Source organism: Puccinia triticina, chromosome 13A (assembly GCF_026914185.1).
Source record: "Puccinia triticina chromosome 13A, complete sequence".
NCBI classification, from domain to species: Eukaryota; Fungi; Basidiomycota; class Pucciniomycetes; order Pucciniales; family Pucciniaceae; genus Puccinia; species Puccinia triticina.
This window is the reverse complement of record NC_070570.1, coordinates 4,926,319-4,947,889: the sequence shown is the minus strand read 5'-3', so window position 1 is coordinate 4,947,889 and position 21,571 is coordinate 4,926,319. Positions and strand designations below refer to the sequence as shown.

The 21,571-nt window shown below is 43.7% G+C and overlaps 3 protein-coding genes across 3 annotated transcripts; 1 reads left to right on the top strand and 2 right to left on the bottom strand.

Moving 5' to 3' along the window:
- Positions 1-10,270: 10,270 nt before the first annotated feature.
- PtA15_13A461 (uncharacterized protein) lies at positions 10,271-11,696 on the bottom strand (the record flags this gene model as incomplete). Its single annotated transcript, XM_053162661.1, has 5 exons — positions 10,271-10,606; positions 10,677-10,787; positions 10,877-11,166; positions 11,259-11,340; positions 11,421-11,696. 5 exons carry the CDS (start codon positions 11,694-11,696, stop codon positions 10,271-10,273), a joined length of 1,095 nt encoding a protein of 364 aa, XP_053026615.1.
- Positions 11,697-12,074: 378 nt separating this feature from the next.
- Positions 12,075-17,075, top strand: PtA15_13A460 (uncharacterized protein; the record flags this gene model as incomplete). Its single annotated transcript, XM_053162660.1, has 14 exons — positions 12,075-12,287; positions 12,357-12,442; positions 12,506-12,719; positions 12,846-12,992; positions 13,070-13,149; positions 13,217-13,251; positions 13,319-13,586; positions 13,674-13,812; positions 13,875-13,983; positions 14,082-14,254; positions 14,330-16,432; positions 16,507-16,629; positions 16,712-16,827; positions 16,907-17,075. The coding sequence occupies 14 exons, from the start codon at positions 12,075-12,077 to the stop codon at positions 17,073-17,075; spliced, it is 3,975 nt and encodes a 1,324-aa protein (XP_053026614.1).
- Positions 17,076-17,568: 493 nt separating this feature from the next.
- On the bottom strand, positions 17,569-19,768 carry PtA15_13A459 (uncharacterized protein; the record flags this gene model as incomplete). The annotated part of the gene is made up of 6 exons (XM_053162658.1): positions 17,569-17,717; positions 17,816-17,953; positions 18,028-18,389; positions 18,461-19,067; positions 19,159-19,418; positions 19,500-19,768. 6 exons carry the CDS (start codon positions 19,766-19,768, stop codon positions 17,569-17,571), a joined length of 1,785 nt encoding a protein of 594 aa, XP_053026613.1.
- Positions 19,769-21,571: the final 1,803 nt, after the last annotated feature.

The window sequence follows — 21,571 nt, the reverse complement described above, 5'->3', positions numbered from 1 at the left end:
TGTTTTTTTTTTGGCCTTGAAATACCCTTCAATATCAATTGAACATCAAATAATTTGAAATTTAATGCCTTTTTTTCTCAATGCAGGATCTGTATGGGGGAAAAACCTCAAAAACACTTAAAAGTAAATTTCCCAAAAAAAATGGCTCAAATACTACCAAGCTATGCTCAAATATCATGCCAGTTTATCAGGACCCTGCAGGCCACAAATCTTGTTGTGGTTGATTCTTTATTAATTCCATTAGTGTAACAATTATTGCAAATCCCCTAAATGTAACATATTTAGACTCACTGGAATCCTGGTGAGGTAAGCGCTGGCAAGCCACACTAGCCGCAGTGTCTGTAATCTTATCAAATTGGCATGGACAAGCCCTGACAGGCTCTGTCTTTCTGAAAACTTCAATACTGCCAGAGAAGTACAAGATGTATCTGTTGTGATGAAATATGAAACAATTGGTATTTTGTTAGAAATCTGAGGCAAGTAACAAATTGAAATTTCATAGCTCTTCATCTCCCCAAGAATCATGCTGTGGTATAAGTATCACACCATTTGACCCCACCGGTTGTTTCCCCTGCTGGATGCTGACAGGGCTCACGCCAGCATCAAGCTTACATGCATTGCAATTTGGAGGACTTCCTGTGATCTAAAATGCTTGATCTGGCGGGAAAGCATAAACCTTACTGGTTGGTGAAAATTGATCAAGATCAAGTTTTCACTGGCAAACAAGGCTTAGTGGCTCCCTATAAATCAAATCATTTAGGTGTCAGGAAGTCCTCCATTACATTGCCTCTATGTATACACGCTCATTGGCCTCCTGGTGAGGCAAGCCACACAGCAGGGTCTGTGAACACATCATAAAAAGGCACTTTACTGTTGAACACTTTAATGCCAGATACAAAGATCTATCTGTCAGTGTCACAGATCTGTCTGTCAGTGTCATAGAAATCTGATCCATGTATTTTTCTTTTGAAAAATCAGAGACAAGATGAATTTTGCAGAATTCAGTAGGCAGAACTCTTGAGAAAGTATGTAACTGTCACTCTGGAGCAAGTAAATAGTTAAAATGCATTGTGTCTCAGATAGGGAGGAATCAAATTGAGACTTTGGGAACTGTACATTGACACATTTGTCAAATTGTTTGGGGGGGGGGGGGGGCGGGGGTATTTCACCTTCAGAAGTGAGCTGCTTTCAATTTGAATTAGGTTTCTCAAAGTTATGACATGCAGGCATATGTCATGAAAACATAAAACCTTATTTGGAGGGACTGTCAAAAGCTGTCAAATCTTTTCCTTCAACAAAGGTATTTAAGGCAGTATGTTGTAATACAATAGGTTTTGATGTTTTTGGCTTTCAGATCCCTAAATGTCAGGAATAGATCAAAATATTGCAATATATAAAGATGGATTTTCTTGTGTTTTTCCTATCTTGCAGAGTTGACTCCTTTTCCCGGTCCACAAATAGTATGAAGTTTCAATCTATTTTTGTTTGCCTGTGGTCTTTTTCAGGCATATCTTGCACTGAACAGTTATATGGTGGTATGCATCTTTATGAGTCTAAAGATATCAATGAGAAGGTCTATAATATATTGATCATTATTCTATCTCATCTCTACTTTATTCATTTAAGGCATGGTTGCACCAAGGAGGTTGCCTTACCATAATTGGAAAGAAGATTATCTAGGAGTAGGCAAAACCCAGCGTGGTAATAGTAATGGTAAATTTAATGTGTTCTGTTTTTGATGAAATTTACCAATCAGTGCTAACATTAGGAGGCTTGAAGTTTTCTTCACAAAAAACGAAGATTTAGAAGCTCTGGCGACTTTGCAATCAAAGCTTACTATTCAGATAGGCAAAAGATATGTTGAAAATAAACCTGCTGAAGAAGATATGCCCAAAATCCGAAGGACATTTGCGTTGATTGATAGACAGCAAGAAGATATTGGAGAAGGTATTAGTAAGCGTAGGAACCAAATTTTGGAAGGATTGAAAGAATTAATAATCAACTACAACTTCCAAGTCAATCCTTTGAAATCAGATACATGGTCCATTTCATTTGAGTCTATATTAGCTTGGAAGTATGTGTTCCAAAACATTGACTTCTTGTTGAAAAATGGTATGGTAACCAAAAAATCTGTGAGAAAAACCTTTCAAGAGTTCTTCAAAAAAGACGAACTGGTCAGGCAAGTGGTTGCCTATGCCTCTAAGTCCTTCCAGCTTGAAATCGAGGAGGACATATGGAAGGAGCATATAAATTTGACTGAACATTGGTACTTGAGATTATTGAATGATTGTTTTAAGGGTGAGTTAGTTTTACAGTTTTGAAATCACTCAGCACTCAACTCTTCGCGCATCGGGCCTTCTGTCGTCGCGAAGTTGCCGCGCTCGGCTCCCGTGCGCCGCTGCAACCCAGAATTGCCCAATAAGGTTTACATTATTGGAAAGCTGGTGCAGGCTGAAGCTACATAATATAACTTACTCAGCAAAGGGTTGCAGCTTCAACAGACTTCTTGTATTTCTTCTTCTTCTTTTTTTTTTTTTTGGGGGGGGGGGGCAGATGGTAGGCTTTCAACTAGTCTGCCGAAGCAATCTCCTTAGGCGCAGGGATTCCCCTGTGTAGAGTGGGAAAAAAACAAAGGATATATAGCTTTAATTGGTCTGTACTGACTTGAATGTTTCCATGCTAAACCAATCCTCAGTCATGAGTGATGAACAGGCCGCCACTCTGGATTTGTCTTTCTTATTTGAAAAGATGAAGATTCATGGTAATAAGTGGATTACATATAATCCCTCAGTAGAATTTGGGGAGACTTTGGATTCATTCACAATCAGCAAATACATTGGTAAACCGCAAGCGGAAGAAATACAAGATGACATTGCAAAACTGTTCAAGCTTCTTCAGTGGAAATCTGATCCATTGGGTCCGTCATTGATTGATGGTCCTGAAAAGGATCTAATTGCATCAATTTGCGGAGTCCTGGAATTTATTCGTGGTAAATATAATCTTGAGGGAAAAAAGGAAGACATGGTATTAGAAGTTGCTGAAGATCTTGAGATTAAGATAAATTTGACAGCAATGTACTGGAAGGTCTTTGAATCCGACAGGATGATCAGTGACTATTACAACTTTTGGTTTGAAGGGGCAGAAGTTTTGCAAAAGCCTATCAGTCCTCCAGAATTTGAATTGGTTGTGAAAAAATACCAAAAAGAAGGGACAAAATTCCTTCCAAAATTTGAAAAAATCTGTGATGAAGTTCTGAAAAGGGGACCAAAAGATTCTTTATATATTTGGCTAAATGATAGAGAGCATATGACTAGAATGCAAAGCATTGGTAAAATGTTGTTTAACACAATTGATACTTCAAAAGCAGCTGAGAAATTCAAAGAGAAGTCATTTTGAAAGGCAGATCCCTACCTGAATGAAGCTTCACGCTTGTACCTCAAGAGATATTAGCTTTTTAAAACCTAAGGCCCCGTTTGGAGCCGATATAATTGTGTGATATAATCTGGAATTTTGTGACATCTGATCAAGTTTTGGTGGACCTGATCAGATGTCACATAGGATTTCACGCAAAAAAACTCATATATTGCCCAAATTATATTGGCTCCAAACGGGGCCTAAAACTTTAGTTTATTTGTTTATTTTCTAACAATTTCTTTTACCAAAGAAATTAGAGATTCCAATTGTAAATATCAGATCAGCTGTAGCTCAATGAATAGAATTTTTTACTCATTTTTATTTTATCACATATAGATGGCAATCAAGTCCTGAAAAAGCGTCAAAAAAAAAAAAAAAATGAAACATATCAATTACAAAAAAAGTCCTCTTGACAATTGTAGATATTCCTTCTTCTTAGAAAATGTTTTCTCTTGCTAAATTTTGTCAGTGTGAGGTGGATATTTTGAAGTCATTGCATAATTCAGTAAGAAGTTTTTTGATCATCCAGTGCTCCCAAACAATTAAAGTGAGAAGCTGTTTCCTTGTCAAACAAGGCAACAGTACAAATCTATCAGTGACATGCTTCCTTTACTTCAATTCATTCCAAATGATGATGAGAATCAGAGGCACATAGTATCTGTCAGCCTGAGTCAGCGCAGCTGACCTAAAGTCTTCCTTCATCATCAATTTTACCTGAACTCTCTTCCATCTTTTTACATTTAAGGTTTAACTTTGTTTTGAATTGAGCTTCTGTTTTATCATGAAATTTTAGCCCTACTCCACACTATTCACTTTTAAAAAGCTCAACTACTTCATAGAGTTTTGTGTTTCCCAATGCGTGCGGCGCCCTCAGCGCGTAGGTGAAACAGAGCCCTCCAACCACTTGCACATATGTAATTATGTAAGCTTACATAAACTGTTAAAATTTTTAAAGTCAGGATCCCCCATGCAGCTGGAGGATGCACAGACTTCAGGCAACCAGAACCACACCCCAGATAACCGCTCCTATAATACTCACTTTGTTTTTGGAAGTATTACAGATACCTAAACCAGCAACCACACCTGCATCTGCTGTTGGGTACCCACAATGGTTTTTTTGATGCCATCTCTAGCAAATACCATGAAAAATTGATGTGAATAGTTGTCAGGTGAAATTCAGTAACATATGTTGAAATCCAGTGGCAACTCCAACTTTCCTCCCCTTGAATAAAAATTGTCAGCCTTAGAGATACATCAAGTATCCAAAAGACTGCAATAACTTAGTAAATAATAATAATTATTAAATTAGGGTGTTCAAAGTTGACTTGCATAAAATCATAACACCATAAAATCATAAAATTCTAAGATGAAAAAATATGTTGAACCCAAGCACTCAAATTAGAGCAACATTTCTAGAATGGTACATATGAAATCATCACTTGAAAGTTTTATGATTCTATGATTTTATGCATTGAAAATTTTATGATTTCAACTTTGAACACCCTTAATTATTATTGCAGAATCAGATTCCTCATCATAAATTAAGGGGGGTCACCCACTCAAAGTAACCCCTTATTCCTATTCCTTCATGTACTAATTGTATAAATAAGAATTGGCCCCAGAAAGCGCCCAAAAATAGTATTACATACAAAAAATTAGTAAAACAAACAAAGTACATAAAAATAAACTGTTGTACATTAATGAGTAATATTACTTGTGTAAAAATACCCCGTGAAAGTATTATGTAGACTTCTACTGAAGCTCTTTCACATGACAATTGGTTATAAACATGTCATGTGACAGAGTCAGGGAAATTAGTCTATTACAATACAAATAAATTACCCACAGCCAAGCCCTTTTCACGGCTACACCCCTGGATACTCCCATAGGGAGAAAAGGACTCAGTGTTTACGCCCACTGAAGTCCCCTCTATAAATAGAGGCTTATTTGGCCCTCAGGAAAAGATCCCCCAGACCATTCACCGCCCATAAACTGTAAGTTTGCCGCGAATATTCTCCTCTGCTACTATTGTAGCCACTTTTCCTTATAAACCATCCCCAGCACGTAAAATCCACTGGATTAAACCCTTTAAATCATCAAAAATCCCTTATTAGCATATTTAAAGCTTTATCCTTATAAGTAGTTGCCGTAAGACCACCGCCTCTGTCAAGCAGCCAATCATTTTAAGCGCTTACCACCTACTTTTTACGCCAAATTAATTCCCTGTAATTAATAATTACATATTATTAATTACATAATTAATCCCTCCTCTGTTACAGAGTGTGAAACCCTTGTAGTGGCCATAGTTGCCACGTAACAAGTTTGGTAATTTAAATTACCAGTGTTTAAATCAGTACAGTTATAGTACTAGGGCCCAAAACCCTTATGTTGACGGGTTTTCTGCCCTAATTTTCATAAACAGAGCTGTCAAAAATGGTCCCTTTGTCATCATCAGGGGATTCTACCACTTTTCCCAAAGTGTATTCTTGGAGTAAAGGTTTAAGTTAGCTTCATGTCACCTGGCTTAGTCCCCTAAGTTGTTTCATGGTGTAACAAGCAGGAAGAAGTGCTGGTAGACTGTGAAGCTCCCACCTTTGGTTGGGTAGCACAAAGAATATCACAAGAGTATGTCAAGACTACATAATATTGTGATAGGACAGGAGTACTTATTTTGAGATCATCCCCTTTCTCCTGGCTGGTAGAGATCCCGGACCCTTTTCCTAACTCTTTATTGGCCAGATATTTTTCTCCCTTTTCATATAGTTTTACATACTAAATATTGAGAGATCCCAGCCCCTCCCTTCATCTCTCTATTGCAGTCCTAACTGCAATTTAGCACCACTTTAGAACTAGGGCAGAAACAACAGCCCTCCCGCCTTGTCTCCCTGAGGCTGTGCCCCTTTGACAAAAAGGGAGGACTCAACAGAGACCTGACATAGACCCGTAGACCCCCTAAAGACTTATCTTACTCTGCCCAATAATCATACATTACAGTTGTATGTACGTTTTTTCACACCAGTTATACCGTGGCCCCTTCCGCCTTCAGAATTGAATGTGATGGACACGTTGTTATGCCAATCTTGTACTGAGTATTGCACATCCCCTACGTGTAACGTATGCAGATCTACAATCCTGGCGAGGGGAGTCGCGTCGCGCCGCGGTGTCTGTGATCTCATCGAAGCACTGCCAGACAAATATCTGTTGTGCGGAAATCAGTAGGAATATTTTTTATAAATCTGAGGCAACCAGTTTGTGGAAATGGAAATACCTATCTCTTTACTCTTCCCAAGAATCATACTAGGACATACTACAACACGTTTCTCACACCGGTTGAGCTCACCGGTTGCGGCCTTGCCGACTGCGGATAGGGTCAGAATGTCGTTACGCCAGAATCAAGCTTACATCGTAAGGTCTATGCATATGCAAGCGCATTTTGTATGCTCTTGGTGAGACGAGCCGCGCGACAGTGTCTGTGATCTCATCGAAGCAACTGTAACATACCCTATCTTTTTCAGCGGTACAATACTACCAGAAAGCAATGCCTGGTAAAAATATTTTCTTGGAAATCTGAAACAATTATGAAATTTACGGAAGTTGGAACTCAAGTATGGGCAAGTACGTAAGCTAGTCCTCTGGAGCAAGGTACCATCGTGTCTCAGCTATGGGGGCATCGACGTGGAACTTGGTACTGTACATTGACACGTATGTCGAATTTTTTAGGTTTGGGTGATATTTCAACTTCGGAAGTAAGCCGCCTTGGTCTTGAATGTGAGGAATGGGCTGATGCATTGCGTTATATAAAGCTGGATCTCCCACTTTGTGTTTATTCTATCTATCAGAATTTATCTCTTCAGTCCTTTTCCCAACCCGCGCATAAGATGAATTTTCAATCCATTCTTTTGTGCTTGTGGTTTTTCTCAGGCATATCCTGCACTGGATGGTATTCTGGTATGCATTTTCATGAGTTCATAGATCCCCATGACAAGTTCTCCAATATATTGATTAGTATTATGAAAAATGTCTGATTTATTCACTCAAGGCATGCTTGTACCAAGGAGGTTGCCTTACGACAATTGGAAAGTAGAATATTTAGGAGTGCGCGAAAACCGAGCGAGCAATGTTCAAGGTAAATTGGATATGATATGTTTTGATGAAATTGATCAAATAGTGCTAACATTGGGAGACTTACTTGAACAGAAAGTGAAGAATTAGAGGATCTGGCGACTTTGCGAACGAAGTTTGCTCGTCAGATAGGCGAAAGGTTTTCTGAAAATAACCTTACCAATGAAGACATTAACAAATTTGAAAGGGTATTTGCGTTGATTAATAAACAGGGAAAATATCTTGGACAAGGTGTCCATAGTCGTGGGATAAAATTTTTGGAAGGATTGAAAGAGTTGATGATCGAGTACAACTTTCAAGTCAATCTTTTCAAATCAGATACACGGTCCATTTCATTTGATTCTATATTAGCGTGGAAGTACGTGTTTGAAAACATTGATTACCTAGTAAAAAGTAGAATGGTGCGCGCAATGTCTGTCGAAAAAACCTTCCGAGAGCTCTTCCAAAAAGAAGAACGGGTCAGGCAAGTGGTTGCCTATGCTTCCAAGTCCTTCAAGCTTGAAATCGCCGAGAACATTTGGAAAGAGCATATAAAATTGACTGAACATTGGTACCTGAGATTACTGCATCGATCTTTTACACGCAAGTTGGTTCTGAAGTTTCAAAATAATAACATGCGCACACAAGAAAACACTGCCCGAGGAGGCTTTCTGTCGTCGCGACGTTGCCACGCTCCCGTGCGCCTCTGCATCTCAGACTCGCAGAGATGGGTTGCTTCTTTAATTTGGAAAACTGGTGCAGGCTTCAGGAAAGTGGTACAGCCTCACCCGATTTCTAGGCGAGCTTCCTTTTTTGGGGCGCATGGGAGGGTGGCAACACCTCTACGGTAGCAATCTCCGTGCTTTCCCCCGTGCGAGGAGGAAATCCGTAAAAAAGCAAGATAGCTTTTATTGGGCTGTACTGACTTGCATTATTCTACGCTAAAACAATCACCAGTCATGGGTGATGAACAGGCAGCGATTCTGGATTTGTCTTTCTTATTTCAAAAGATGAAGGTTCATGGTATCCCCTCCGCAGAGTTTGAGGAAACTTTAAATTCATTCACAATCAGCAAATACCTCGGTAAACCGCAAGCGGAAGAAATCCAAGGTGACATTGCAAAACTGTTCAAGCTTCTTCAGTGGAAATCTGATCCATTGGGTCCCTCTTTGATCGATGGTCCTGAAAAGGATCTAATTGCATCGATTTGCGGAGTCCTGGAATTCATCCGCGGCAAATATATACCAGAGGGTCAAAAAGAACACGCGGAATCAGAAGTTGCTGAAGATCTTGAAATTAAAGTCAAGTTGACATCAATGTACTGGAAGATCTTTGAATCCAACAGGATGATCAGTAATTATTACGCCTTCCGGTCTGAAGGGGCTAAAGTTTTGGAAAAGTGTATCAGTCCCACCGACTTTGAATCGGTTGTGAGTAATTTCATAACAGAAGGAACAAAATTCCTTCCGGAATTTGAAGCAACCTGCGATGAAGTTCTAAAGAGGGGACCGAAAGATTCTTTATACCTTTGGCTAAAAGAGAGAGAAGATATTGATCGCATGCGGCACCTTGGTCGAATGTTGTTTGACACACTGCCGCGGCGAAATTCAAATACCCCGGTTCACGGTGGAACTGTGGCACTAACTTTCACCCGTTTATGATTAAAATTTTCCAAATTTTATGAACTGGTCAGATTTTTCAGATATATCTTGAATACCCCACGCAATATGACTGGTAAAATTTGATAAATAGTGTTAAAGCGGCCAAGGTGAACCGGGCTAATGGGATTGAGTTTGAAAGGAAGATCCGTGCTTGAATGGAGCCAGCCTCGCAGTGGGGCTCGAGGGATAAATTCCCTTATCCCAAGAATTCATTCTATTTACCTGCTTATTTCTAAACCATTTTCATTGAAGAATACACGTTTATATTGCAATTGTTCAGATCAGATCAGTGATATCTCAATACAGAGATAGTCCTACTCTCATCAATTTTATCACATTTAGATTCTAGTGGAGGACTTCCCGTCGATCTGGAAAGTCAGATCTGAGCCACCAGATATCAAATTTTGCAGGGAAATCTGGGTCCCCGAAGATCCCCGAAGTGATCCAGAGTTCCAGATTCCAGATTTCCCTGCGAAATCTGGAATTCCAGATCTGTTCAAAAGTGACGGGAAGTCCTCCAGTCAAGCCCTAAAAAACATAGATAGAAAATATTAAAAAAACGTTAGAAAACTCATATTTTACAAAAAAAATCTTGTCGAGAATTTCAGATATTTCTTCTTTTGAGCGCATACAGGCGCATACTTTTTATTCCTGCCCTTCCTCAGTGGGAGTAAAATTTATTTTAGTTTGTGCATATATACTGCATTAACATATATATCAACTCCAAAGAATGCAAATGAGAGGCCGTTTCCTGATTTGAAAAAGATGTAGTGCAAAGCTATCATCGCTCCGCCTATTTTACTTCCATTTCGGATGATGATGATAATAAGAGGAATCCAGCCTATCTGAACCATTCTGAAAGGAATTATAAATCATAGTACTCGGGTCATTTTGGTAAAGATAGATTGAAAATCACTAGATGACTAGTAGCATTATCATCAACAGATTACAATTAACTGGTGAACGCGGTAGTTTGGAAAAAGTATTGTTACATGAGAAAAAAATTAATAAATTCATTGTTGACTTTTGTGAAAGTCAAGCGTTGTCAGTTCCTATGAGAAACAAAGCCACGTCCAAAACCCGCTTACAGCTTTTCAGGACAAGTCCATTCTTGAATCGCTGTTAAGCCCTGCGGCTTTGAATATAGAGACATCCGAATTACTTTCTTCGTCCGCCATGTGACTTTGCTCCTCTTCCTCCTCATCTACCCACATATCCTCGTGATCACTAGCCGCCACTTGATCTGAAGGGGCCGCTTCCAAATCGAGACTAGAGCCGGAGGAGCGCTTTCTACATCCACCTGGGCGGGGAACCGTCGTGTTCGGGAGCTTGCTCACGTCTATCTGGAGATCGGATAACCTGCGCGCTATTCTGTCTTCCGGGCATTCTTCTTCAAGTATCACGTTTGCCTTTTTAGTTTCATCCTCGTCCTCCATTGATCATGATATATTTATTCGATCAGCTTCTTGAAGTCTTTGGCTGTGAACTTTGATCTCTTACTTTGCACAAATTACTAATCTCAACCCTAACGTCGTCAGAGATAAATTGTCTGGAAAACCGCGTTAGGATACGTGCAAATTTCCTTTCTTCTAGTATTCCGTCTTGTAATTTCTTTTTTTAGTCATGTAGACGGACACATCGTCAGAAAACATGTACGTAGGTTGATTTTACAACCGGATAGCTTGAGTATTTTTGCTCACTCTTTGCCATTGGGAGTTGAAAACTAAAGGGAGTTCATGCCGTAGGTTGCGGTTTACAAAGCGCTTCATAAAGTTTTGCAATGACGATTTTAACGGAAGCACCAAAGGTTGCACATGAATGAGCGAGTCGAAGTCGGTGGCCGTAAAAGGTCTTGTCGGAGCGTCCATAGTAGATTCCTTTCTAGCTGGGGTATATTGAAATTCCAAGTCAATTGATGATAGTCTTGCTATCGGTCGACGAGCCAGGGACTTTTCCAGAGGTTCTTCTAGAGGCACCAATTTCAACGGAACTGCTTTTCAGACAAGACATAGTTTCCGCTCAAAATTATTGCAAAAACTATATGGAGTCGGATCGGAAAATACGGGCGGGTATTGTACTAACCGCAAGCATAGGCTCTTGAGATGTCCGATACTACCTCGGTCTCTCCGATTCCCTGTATAGAGATTGTCTCATCGGTACCAAGCTGGTTATATGATCGAAGCGCCAAAGTTGTCAGTTGGTAGAATAGAAAATAGAAAAGAAACTTGAAAAGCTGCACATTACCGTATTCAAAGAGTTGATGACCTCAGCGAATAGACTGCTGTTGATGAAGGTTTCTGGCTTTAGACCCTTTCTACCAAGCTTGAAGAACAGATTCAACTTGACTTCTCCGTCCAAAGGAGCCATTATCCGGCGCGACTGTAGTCTTTCTCCTCTGGGAATCCAGACGTGGTGGGTGACACGGCAGTTCAGTGAGCTCGGATAGCCCTCAGCTTGCACTTGCGTTGAGATTTTGGACCGGTAAGTAGTTCTCCGGCGAGTCTCATAAACGTGTTCCATAGATAGAGATGTTTGCGAATGGGAGCAGATAATACAGGCCCAGTCAAGAGCATGCGACCAAGCTGTTCTCTTGCTAGGCCTTCCCCTTTTTCGATCCCGGCCAGGTGAGGCAGGGTGGATTGAAGTTTTGATGACGACAGTGGATGTATGCGCCTGTTGACCACTCCGACTGACCAAATCCGTCCCGATGACCGGAGGAATCGGTCGGCTCTCGAGATGAGCGGGCAACAAAATTTAGGTAATACATAATCCCAGGCAGCCTTCCACTCAACCAAAACCTTGACTCCCTTGACCGTACATGCCGCCATATTCATCGTCCTCTTGTTGACCAACCCAAGAGAGCTGTCCTCATCTAAATCTTTCAATCAGCCCATCAGAATGCCTACCCGCAAGAAAAAGGTCCCCGCCGTCAACGTTGACCATACTGGTACCCTAGAACTCTTGAAGGAATTATATGAAGTTCTGAAGAAATTCCAACAGACCGTCGAGGAGAAATCCCGGAACGTGCCCCCCGATCGGGCCGCAGGCGCCACGTACTTTCCTATTTTCGAAGGATTTATGGAGCATTTCAAAACGATCATCGACCATCAGGTGAGTTAGCTACTCCTCTCCAGGCAGACAGCGAACAAGAATGACTGATGTGATTATTTTAACTTGTAGATAGACAGCCGGCTAGACAATGCTCGGCTGGTCGAGGAGTGCCCCCGGCTGTGTGATTTCTTCCGGCATCAGGTCGCATCCCTATAGTGAATTTTAATCTGTTTCCGAACAATGCGAACAACTGCAATTGACTAGAGCTTTCCTTTCAGCTTATTGCCACTCAAAATTATCTTCGTCGCCATCAAACCTACGCTCCCGGTCGTGAGCTCGCCAATCTTGGGTCTTATGAGTTACATTTATCACGTCAAACTTGAAGAATGTCGCGCTGCACCCGCCCTTGTTCCAGAGACCTGGAAGGATGACGGGAGAAATATCGGCCAATGCTGGGAGAGTATCTTGGCCGCTTTTGGAGACGGAATAAGGGTAAGAAGCTTCTCACTTTGGCCTTCTCCGTTCCCCAGGTAGCTTTGGGTCCACACCAAACTCTCACAACCGAATCGGCTTAGTCATTCGAAACTTGATAGCTAACATTAACTTTTTACGCACCAGCTTTTCATGATCAACGCACAACAGGGTAAAAAACTCAGCCAATTCCAAGTTATGGTAGGAAAGGTTTTTTATCCCTTTCTAGCTCAAGTGGTGGGCTTCCAGGACTCAAGTAACCCACACAGGCTGAGCGACTACGCCAAGAGATCAGTAAGAAATTATCTTTAACATTTGTTGAGTCGCATCTAGAAGCACACGTATGACTGATACCTATTTTTGGATTGCAGCTTTTAGACGCCGGAGAATCTCTGAGCGGGACATGTGCTGAGAACAAGGACCTCATACGAGATCCCACCATATTTGGCCCGTAAGCTCGAAGAAGCGCTTTGATTCCATAGAAGAAATTGAAGAGTATTGAACCTTTCCTTTTCAAGTGCGATATTATCCCATAACATCTTCAACCACTCGGGTAGGCTTTCAGAGACATCCAGGCCAGAGATGGATCAATGCTAATTGTGGTTGCTTTCGTCTTGCAGACTTTATCACCGCCAACATAGCCTTACAAATAGCTTACGGAGTCGCGCCGCCTCACAAAATCGGCAAAGGGGGGTCTAAAAGCGCCAGGATCCCGTTAGATAATAAGACTGCTAGGAAAGATTGGTTCAGGCAGATTTTCCCAGTTGAAAAATTTGGTAAAAGCTTTCAAGAGCAAATGGTCTCCCGGTTAGCTTCCCTGCCAAGTCAACAGTTTTGGACAGGCCTCGGTGATATCCAGGAGAAAATTTTCGAGAACGATGAATCAAGGTCAGTTTGAGAAACTCTAACGCGATGTTTGCAAGCTAAACCGGCAAAAGTCGGAATATTAATTTTCTCGTTTCATTATCTTTGTAGGGCTTGCGCCGTGCCAATCCAATCCGGGACCGTTGGGGAAAGGGAGATCCAATTTAACACTTTTGCAGCATCGCCTATGAAAAATACGGTCCAATTCAATAAGCATTCCTTGACGTGGAGTAGCTTGGTTTCCAAGCTGGTAATTTTATCGCCTGTTTTCCAAAACATCCATCAGAATTGTTGACTTGATTTATTTGAAAGGGCGACGATTCAGTTACTGTTAATGAAGAAAAGACTGCCGAAATTTGCTACGAGGCAATTGCATCAGCTAAGCTCACTGGAATATCGAAATCTAGGGCACCGTTACCTCGTAGGTTACCAAAAAACATCACAACTGATTCTACAATCAAGATTCTAACATGTGTTTCTGTGGGATGTTTTTTTGACACTTCGGATATTTGAGAAAAGAATGCGAGGAATTGACTTTATCCATAGAGTTCAGCAGTAATTCTCCTATCGAAAGCTGTTCTCCAACGGTCTATTACGCTCCAGATGACAGTGACGTGCGAGCGAAACTGAACATGAGATTGCAGCCACAATTTGCCGATGCAATTTCAAGTATATTGAGGCAGCGCAAAATCGTGAGTTTTACACATGATATGTATATCATTACGAACTGCTTCATTCAAGATATGCTTATCCTCCATCCAATGTAGAAATTCTCTCGTTTTGGGAGTTACTTTGAATCTCACCAGACAGATGATGAGGATACGAAGATAGTGGAGATAGATTCCGACCCACCGCTGCCCGTTCCTGGTGAAAAGATGACACGACAAACGTCGAAAATATCAATTTCCAAGGAACCTGTTTGCTCTTGGGAAGCTGAACATTCTTCCGAAAATCCGCCGCATACAAATTCGCGTCAAAGAGTTGAATCAGTCCAGAGGGAAGCGGGAATCAACTCCTCGCGAGAAGAAGACTCAAACAGCTTTTCCGAACAGCCCACCGATCTGGGCAGAATAAATGATCGAAGTCCTTCTGTTTCTGTTGTTGTAGAATTAAACTCCAAATCCTCCCCAAGCGTTGTTCACACCGGAACACCGATGTCTCCAAAAAGAAAAGGCCATCCGAGAGTATCTTCTCCAATTGAAGCCTCGTGTTCAAGAAAGGAAGTCACTCGATCACAGAAAATTAAACGTACTCGAATCATCGAGTCGCCAGATGATTCAATCCGTTCGTCACCCATGTCCCATTTTCGGCAAGGTTCCGGAAACGAATTGAAGAAAGCCCCGCCCTCAGTTACGCGTCAAGCACGCGAAACAAAAGCCAAATCTCCCTTGGCAAAAATACCTTCGCTCAAATCCTTCAAGCCTGCTAAGTCTCACGATTATACCCAGGAAAAATCGGATACGCCCCAAACGATCGAGTATTCAACTCTCTCAAGAAAAAAAATGAAGGCATCTGCTCGATTTGCCTCGGAAGAGATCATCGATTCATGCTCTGACGCCGAAGATGAAAAAAATCTGACTCGATCTGAGAGTATTGCCTCGATTGAAGAAGTTTCCGACCAAATCATGACAAGCAATCAACCTGAACCAATCCCGCACAGTGATCCCGAAGTAGAAGACGAAATCCTTTCAGACGACCTTGACGCCAGATTTTCCAAATCTTCAGCTCAATTTTTGGAAATGAAGATGCCGCAGAATCTCCCGGGAAAGAGGAATGCGGACGGCGATCACCGCAGCATTACGGGCATGGCGAGTAGGTCTCGATCAGTGGCTCGCAAAAACGAATCAAGCAAGCCCCAACAAGCTCAAAAAAAAGTTCCAAAGGACCTTGAAAAGGCTGGGCTTCTCGAAAATCGGAAAACCGACCCGGGGTCGAAACTGAAAAGACTATCACCCAGCAAAAGTCGTCTCGAGCGTAGTACTTTTTCACCTGAAATTGATGTCATCGAGCAAGCCCGTCCGTCCGTCCGTAAAACTGCTTTTGGCCTAGATGTCTTGAAGAAGTTCCATCGTCGAAAAGAGGATACCGATCAAGAGGAGTTAGACACACAAAGAACTAAGCGGGGAATTCGAATCTCTGACCTGGGGAAAAATCTCATCACAAGACCGAAAAAATGCTTCCAGCCGGATCAGAGTAATCTCAGGATGGTTCAAGATTCGAAACCCAAAAAATCAGCCGAACACTCAATCAATCCAATCTTATCTGCCATCAAAAAGACAGTTCAAACCCCGTCATCTGTCGATTCGACCGCTCAAAAAACCTTCAATCCATTCGAGGCAAGCCTAAGACCCATAAAGAGCTCCGAGGCCAGCGGCTCAAAGCGTGTTGGAAGAACGATAGACGTGGATCAGCTTTCAAGCACTCCTTTATCCAGAATGCGCTTGGAAGGCTCTGAGAGGAGTAATGAATTCATGGGCAAGGGTGAAAATCTGCGCAAACCGAAACGCATTAGGTTCGAGTCGCCTCGCAGCGCTCCTATACCACGAAAGATTAATCATTCGAGGTCAAACAACAGGGACACTTCGCAAAGGGATACTCCATCTCCCGTCGAGGGAGATCGTGCTGGTGAAAACGAAATTTTACATTCCGTTAAACGAAAGAGGGCCCAACCAGACATTCTTCTGAAGGATAGCAAAGACCTATTGAAGTCTGCGCTGAAGACAAGCACGCCTTCTCGAGCGGCTGCTCGGTCGAACCTCGAAAATTTCCAAGCAAATCCAGAAAATCAGAAGATTCGCGGCTCGTCTATACTTGGAATCGACCAGGAGGCTCCTGTTGGATTATACCAAAGTTCATCCACGTCTGGAAAAGTTGAGCACGCGATTTTCACTCGAGCATTTTATGCTTTATGAAAGCTCTAACCTGGCTTGCCACCGATCCATAGCTTGTAGATTGGTCGAAAAAAGCAACGGCTGCGTCTCCCTCCAAGTATTCGGATCCAGTCAGGAATGAAAAAGTGAATGCATGGGAAGAAGATGCGTCAAGCTACATGAATCAGTTGTCAGAGGTGAGGCAGGGGAACCCATGGAATCGTATTACGTTCATTTTTGATTGTTTCGTTCCGTAGAATAATTGATTTGATTTGACAGATGGCTGTTGCGGGCATCAGAAATAAGCAAGTGAAGATCAAAGGTGTTGCTGCCACGACTCAACTAGGTATCCTCACCTCAGCCAGCAATATTATCAAAGAATTCGACGAGCAAAGGTCCATCAGCTTTTCATCACTTGAGATCCGTTTCAAACAGTCTGCTTGGTGCTAACTGTAATTCTTATGGGTGAAATAGTGAAGCGATCAAAGAAGGTATCGCGCAACATGCACTGCAAACACAAAAGGAATACAAGCAGTACCACAACGACGTCAAGCAGTATCGGATAAAAATGCAGCAGGATGTTAACTGGGCCAATGCCTACATGAACGAGCGCACCAAGGACGCTTCTCCCGACGCTGAATAACTAAGATGGACTGCACTCATCTCATTAAACTCTCAGGACACTTTAACCTCAGTCAATACCAGCAGATGTATGTTTATTTTATTTGTGCTGCTTACTGTGTGTTGTAGTTTTATTTGTGTCGTCGGATCATTCGATGATCCATGTATGTCTCAACATGTACTCTACCTGTGTAAGTCTACTGTGAGAAAGTTGTGTGAAAAATCAGGCATCGAGTAGTATTACTGTGTAGGCAGCATCTATCCAAATGTCCCAAACGGGCGTTGCCTGCTTTGTAGAAGCATACATAGTTTGGAGAAGTTCAGAAAAGCCTTGCTTTGCAAGCAGCCTGCACACACATGAAAGACGAAATAGGTCTCAAAACACCTCAATGCTACATGGCAATGATTTTAATCTACTAAGAGCTTTACGAAGAAAAGGCCGCAAATTAGAAATCTATTGAGAAGGTTGAGGAACGTTATACAAGGTCAGCAAACAAAATGAGGGAAACGAAGTGTTAACGTCTTTGGTAATGCTTTTTCCACGCCTGTTGCTCCAAGATCGGCCGTCTAGGATACTCCTGCCCGGCGCCCTTCTCGTGAGTGTCTCCTTTATGAGGCCCGGCTAAATACTTGTCCCATTCTTGACTGTTCATAAGCCACGGAGCTACGAAGAAGCAAAGATTTGTTTCAAAGAATCGGGTGAGAAAAACGGGTTGCAAGTTTCTCTCTTATGTGAGGGGTCAAATGAGGGTATGACTCAACAATGGATTCTGTTTGCTGGGAAGTTCTTCAATTCGGGGATCCAATGCTTGACGTATTCGCCCTGAGCGTCGTAATCCTTTGCTTGTTTGATGGGGTTAAACTGTCTTGATGTTCGCGGATCGTTCCCGACCCCGGCGACTGAGAATAGATGCAGGTTGAATAATAAGAGAAAGACAACGAGAAAGAGCAGGGTGGATGGGGGGAAGACTGACCGTACTGCCAATTACCGTAGTTCGAACAGGGGTCGTAGTCCAGTAACTCGGACTCGAACCATTCCGCGCCGATCCGCCAATCCAGCTCCAAGTCTTTGGCCAAGAACGACGCGACGTTTTGGCGCCCCCGGTTGCTCATGAACCCGCTCTCGCGCAGCTCGATCATGTTGGCGTCGATGAACGGGACGCCGGTTGTGCCCTTCAGCCAGGCCAATGCACTCCGGTTCACCGCCGCTTGGCCTTTGGATCCTTGCTTCATCTTCTCATCTCTGAATGGCTTCCAATACGACAGCTTCTGCGCCGCGCCTTTGGGATCCATTCGCCCCTCGAAGCCTTTCAGCAAGAATAACGTCCTGCCGAACCTGCATTCGCCGGCATAGAAAATCAGCTCAGTAGACCCTGACCGATCGAGAGAACAAGATGGGCAACTAACTTTTGGCTGATGAAGATGAAATAATCTCGCCATAAGATTTCGAACAATACCCAATAAGTATCCTTATTAGATCCAAGCTTAGCCTCATGATCCCACAACGAATGGATGATTTTCCGAGGAGAGATGCAACCGAGGGCGAGGAAGGGAGAGAACTTGGTGCTATAAGCATGGCCGAGCAGGCCGTTTCGGGTGGTTTTATAGGTCCTAACGGGGGGCTGGTCGCCCTTGAAGAAGTAATCATCAAGTCTTCTTAAGGCCTCTGATTCGCCGCCTTGGTAGGGGAAAGCCGACCTGGGATCGGGCGTGTATTCGGCGTGATCTTGTTGGGAGTCTGGTTGGGGGATGTTGGGGCTTGCGAGCAACGGGGCGGCCAGTTTCCTGAACACCGCCTCCATGCCCTCGCCCTCACAGAGCGATCCCGAGTATCCCCGCTCCGCCGGCGCTTTGAGGATACTGTCCGGAAGCGACGGGAACGGGACCAGCTTTTCCGGCAGCGGGAGCAGCGGCCGACATAGCTTGGCAGCCGGTAATGACTCCACTCTCGATCGGAAGGGCGTGTATACGTCCGGCGTCTTGTTGATCGTAAAGGGCAGATCATCCGGATGGACTAAGGAAATACACACACACTGAAATTAGATGCGGGAAAAAAGGCTGAATGCTAAACACTTTCTTTAGGGGTGTCACGCAGAGATTCATACCTAGAGATCGTGAATGGAACAGGGTGAGTGGGACTTTGTGGGCCAACTTGGCCAACAGACCCGCCAAGCGTTTCTCGGTCCCGACTTCCTCGAACGCGGCTTCCTTGGCCATATACACATGATCGACAGTGAAGCCGTTCCGTTGGAGCTCCTCGATGATCTTGATGGTGGTGGCTTCGACGACTCCGAACCTGACGAGAAGATCGCTGCCCCTCTTTTGAAGCTGATGCTTGAGTTCGTAGACTGATTGACACAAGAAACTGCAGCAGCGCCCAGAGCGAAAGATGGATTAATGATCAGTGATTATTGGGATGGGGTGATGAGGTTGGCGGAGCGCATACTTGAGCCGATGACAGCCAGTCCGCCAGAACCCGCAGACCTCGGTGCGTGCAGGCCCGGCCTGCGACTGATAGCCCTCCAGGCCGGAGAGCTCGACCTGGCGCTCGTCGAAGACGTAGAGCGGCAAGACGTAGTCCGACACCTTGTTTCTTCGCACCGAGTCGCCCTCCTTGACCGTCGCCAGATGGGCGTGGCTCAGGATCGGGTTGTCGTGCACACGCAGGTCGTTCCTGAACAGCGCAATCGTCAGCGACCGAGCTCCGACACCCATCCTGCTGCTGTCTTCTGGGTGAGAGGTCTTGGGTGTTGTACGGGCCCCGCGTTCTTGGGATAATAAAAGTGCTCGGGATGCGGGAAGAGATGAGGCTGTCTTTAATATTGCGGACAAGCGTGCGTCTGAAACGGGCTTAAATTAAGGCGCGGATTCAAGCCGAGGCAGGGTCGAGTGGCGATCCGATTCCGCCTGCTCTGGTGAAGAGGTGGCCATCGATCGACGGACCCTCCTTCCCTTGGCAGGGTGTATGCAGGGAGTCAGCACCAGACGGACTGTGCAGGGTATTGGTCACTCCGTCATGGCTCAGCATGCATCTGATGATGCTCACATCCCAAAACCTTCGGCAACACTGGAGCAGCAGAGCAGCCTCACTGTGTGCGCAGAGAAGAGGGACGAATGACCAAGCGCTCGCAATCTTACTCACCACACCATCAATGCTCATAGACCGAGGGTCTGCACCCGACAGCGGCTGAAAGACAAAAAAAAACTTGCAGTGTCACTGCTGCCCGTGTCGCCACGAGCAGCTCATTCAGGACCAGCTCGACCTTCCCCAGCATGCTATGTATTTCCAAGGAACAAGGTGAGTTCCGCCAGATGCAGAACCCAAAATAGAGAAACTAAAGCCATAAATGTTTTATTTTATTTTTAGCTAAAATGCCGTAGCTCAGGCGGCAAGCTGGCTCAGCCACACCGTATTTCTGGCTCAGACTGCGGCTGCGCATGTTTCGCCTGAGCGGCCGGGACCTCATCCTCGAGATTGAAGGGCGAGACCGAGCGTATATTATCAGAGCCGACCTTTTGTCAGATTCATATATTCCTACAGGACCCAGGAAAGCCCCCATGGAACACAGTAACAAAAATGTATGAATTTTTGGTCAAAAAACAAAAAACGTATGCACCCCAGATGTATGAATGGGAAATTTGGCGGATAAGGTACTCACCCCAATTGTATGAAGTTTTTTGGGGGACAAGGGGGGTAGTAACCAAAAATGTATGAGAATGAGGATATGATGCCACAGTTTTTTTTTGCACCCCCCCTATATTGGTCCAGCTCTTCCTGTATCAACCACATATCCCAATTGCGGCTGGTTTCTACACTTCCTTGCCGAGTTCCGGCATTTTTGTGCATCTTGAAGTAGCATATCTGCACCATTTATCCGCAGTCACCAAAGGCTTAAATATTACAGATGCTGGTGGGAATTAGGGATTGTTGATCTAGACCCTGGTACCAACTGGTACCTGGGTACCCCCTTGTTTTTTGGCCCAAATTGGGTACCTAGTACCACACCTGGTACCGCCTGGCGGGTGCAAGGGGGGTGCAAGCGGTACCCCCCAAGCAGTACTTGGTACCCTCCACATGTGGTATTTGTGGGCAGTACCAGGGTACCACACTGCTTTTGGGCACCAACCCAAGTACCTAGTACCACACCCGGCACCACTACACGGGTGCAAGGTGGGTGCAAGCAGTACCTGCCAAGCGGTACTAGGTACCCGCCACGGGTACCAATCAACAATCCTTAGCGGGAATTTTGTATCCACTGGTTATTAAAATCATGCCAAAGAGGTCATGGACCGATCTATATCTTCGTTTCCTTACAACATAAATCTATTACGCCTCCATGTTGAGCCTACACATCCCCAGCCCAGTCTTGCGGTATCTGAAAGCTTTCTTGACAATTATTTCTCCTTATTGGATGATCAATCACCCCGGGCAAACTGGGGTCATGACAGGCATACAGGTTGCACAGTCCTGCACGTCACATAAAAAATTCCCGCGCCCTGTGTCATGCATCATTTGCA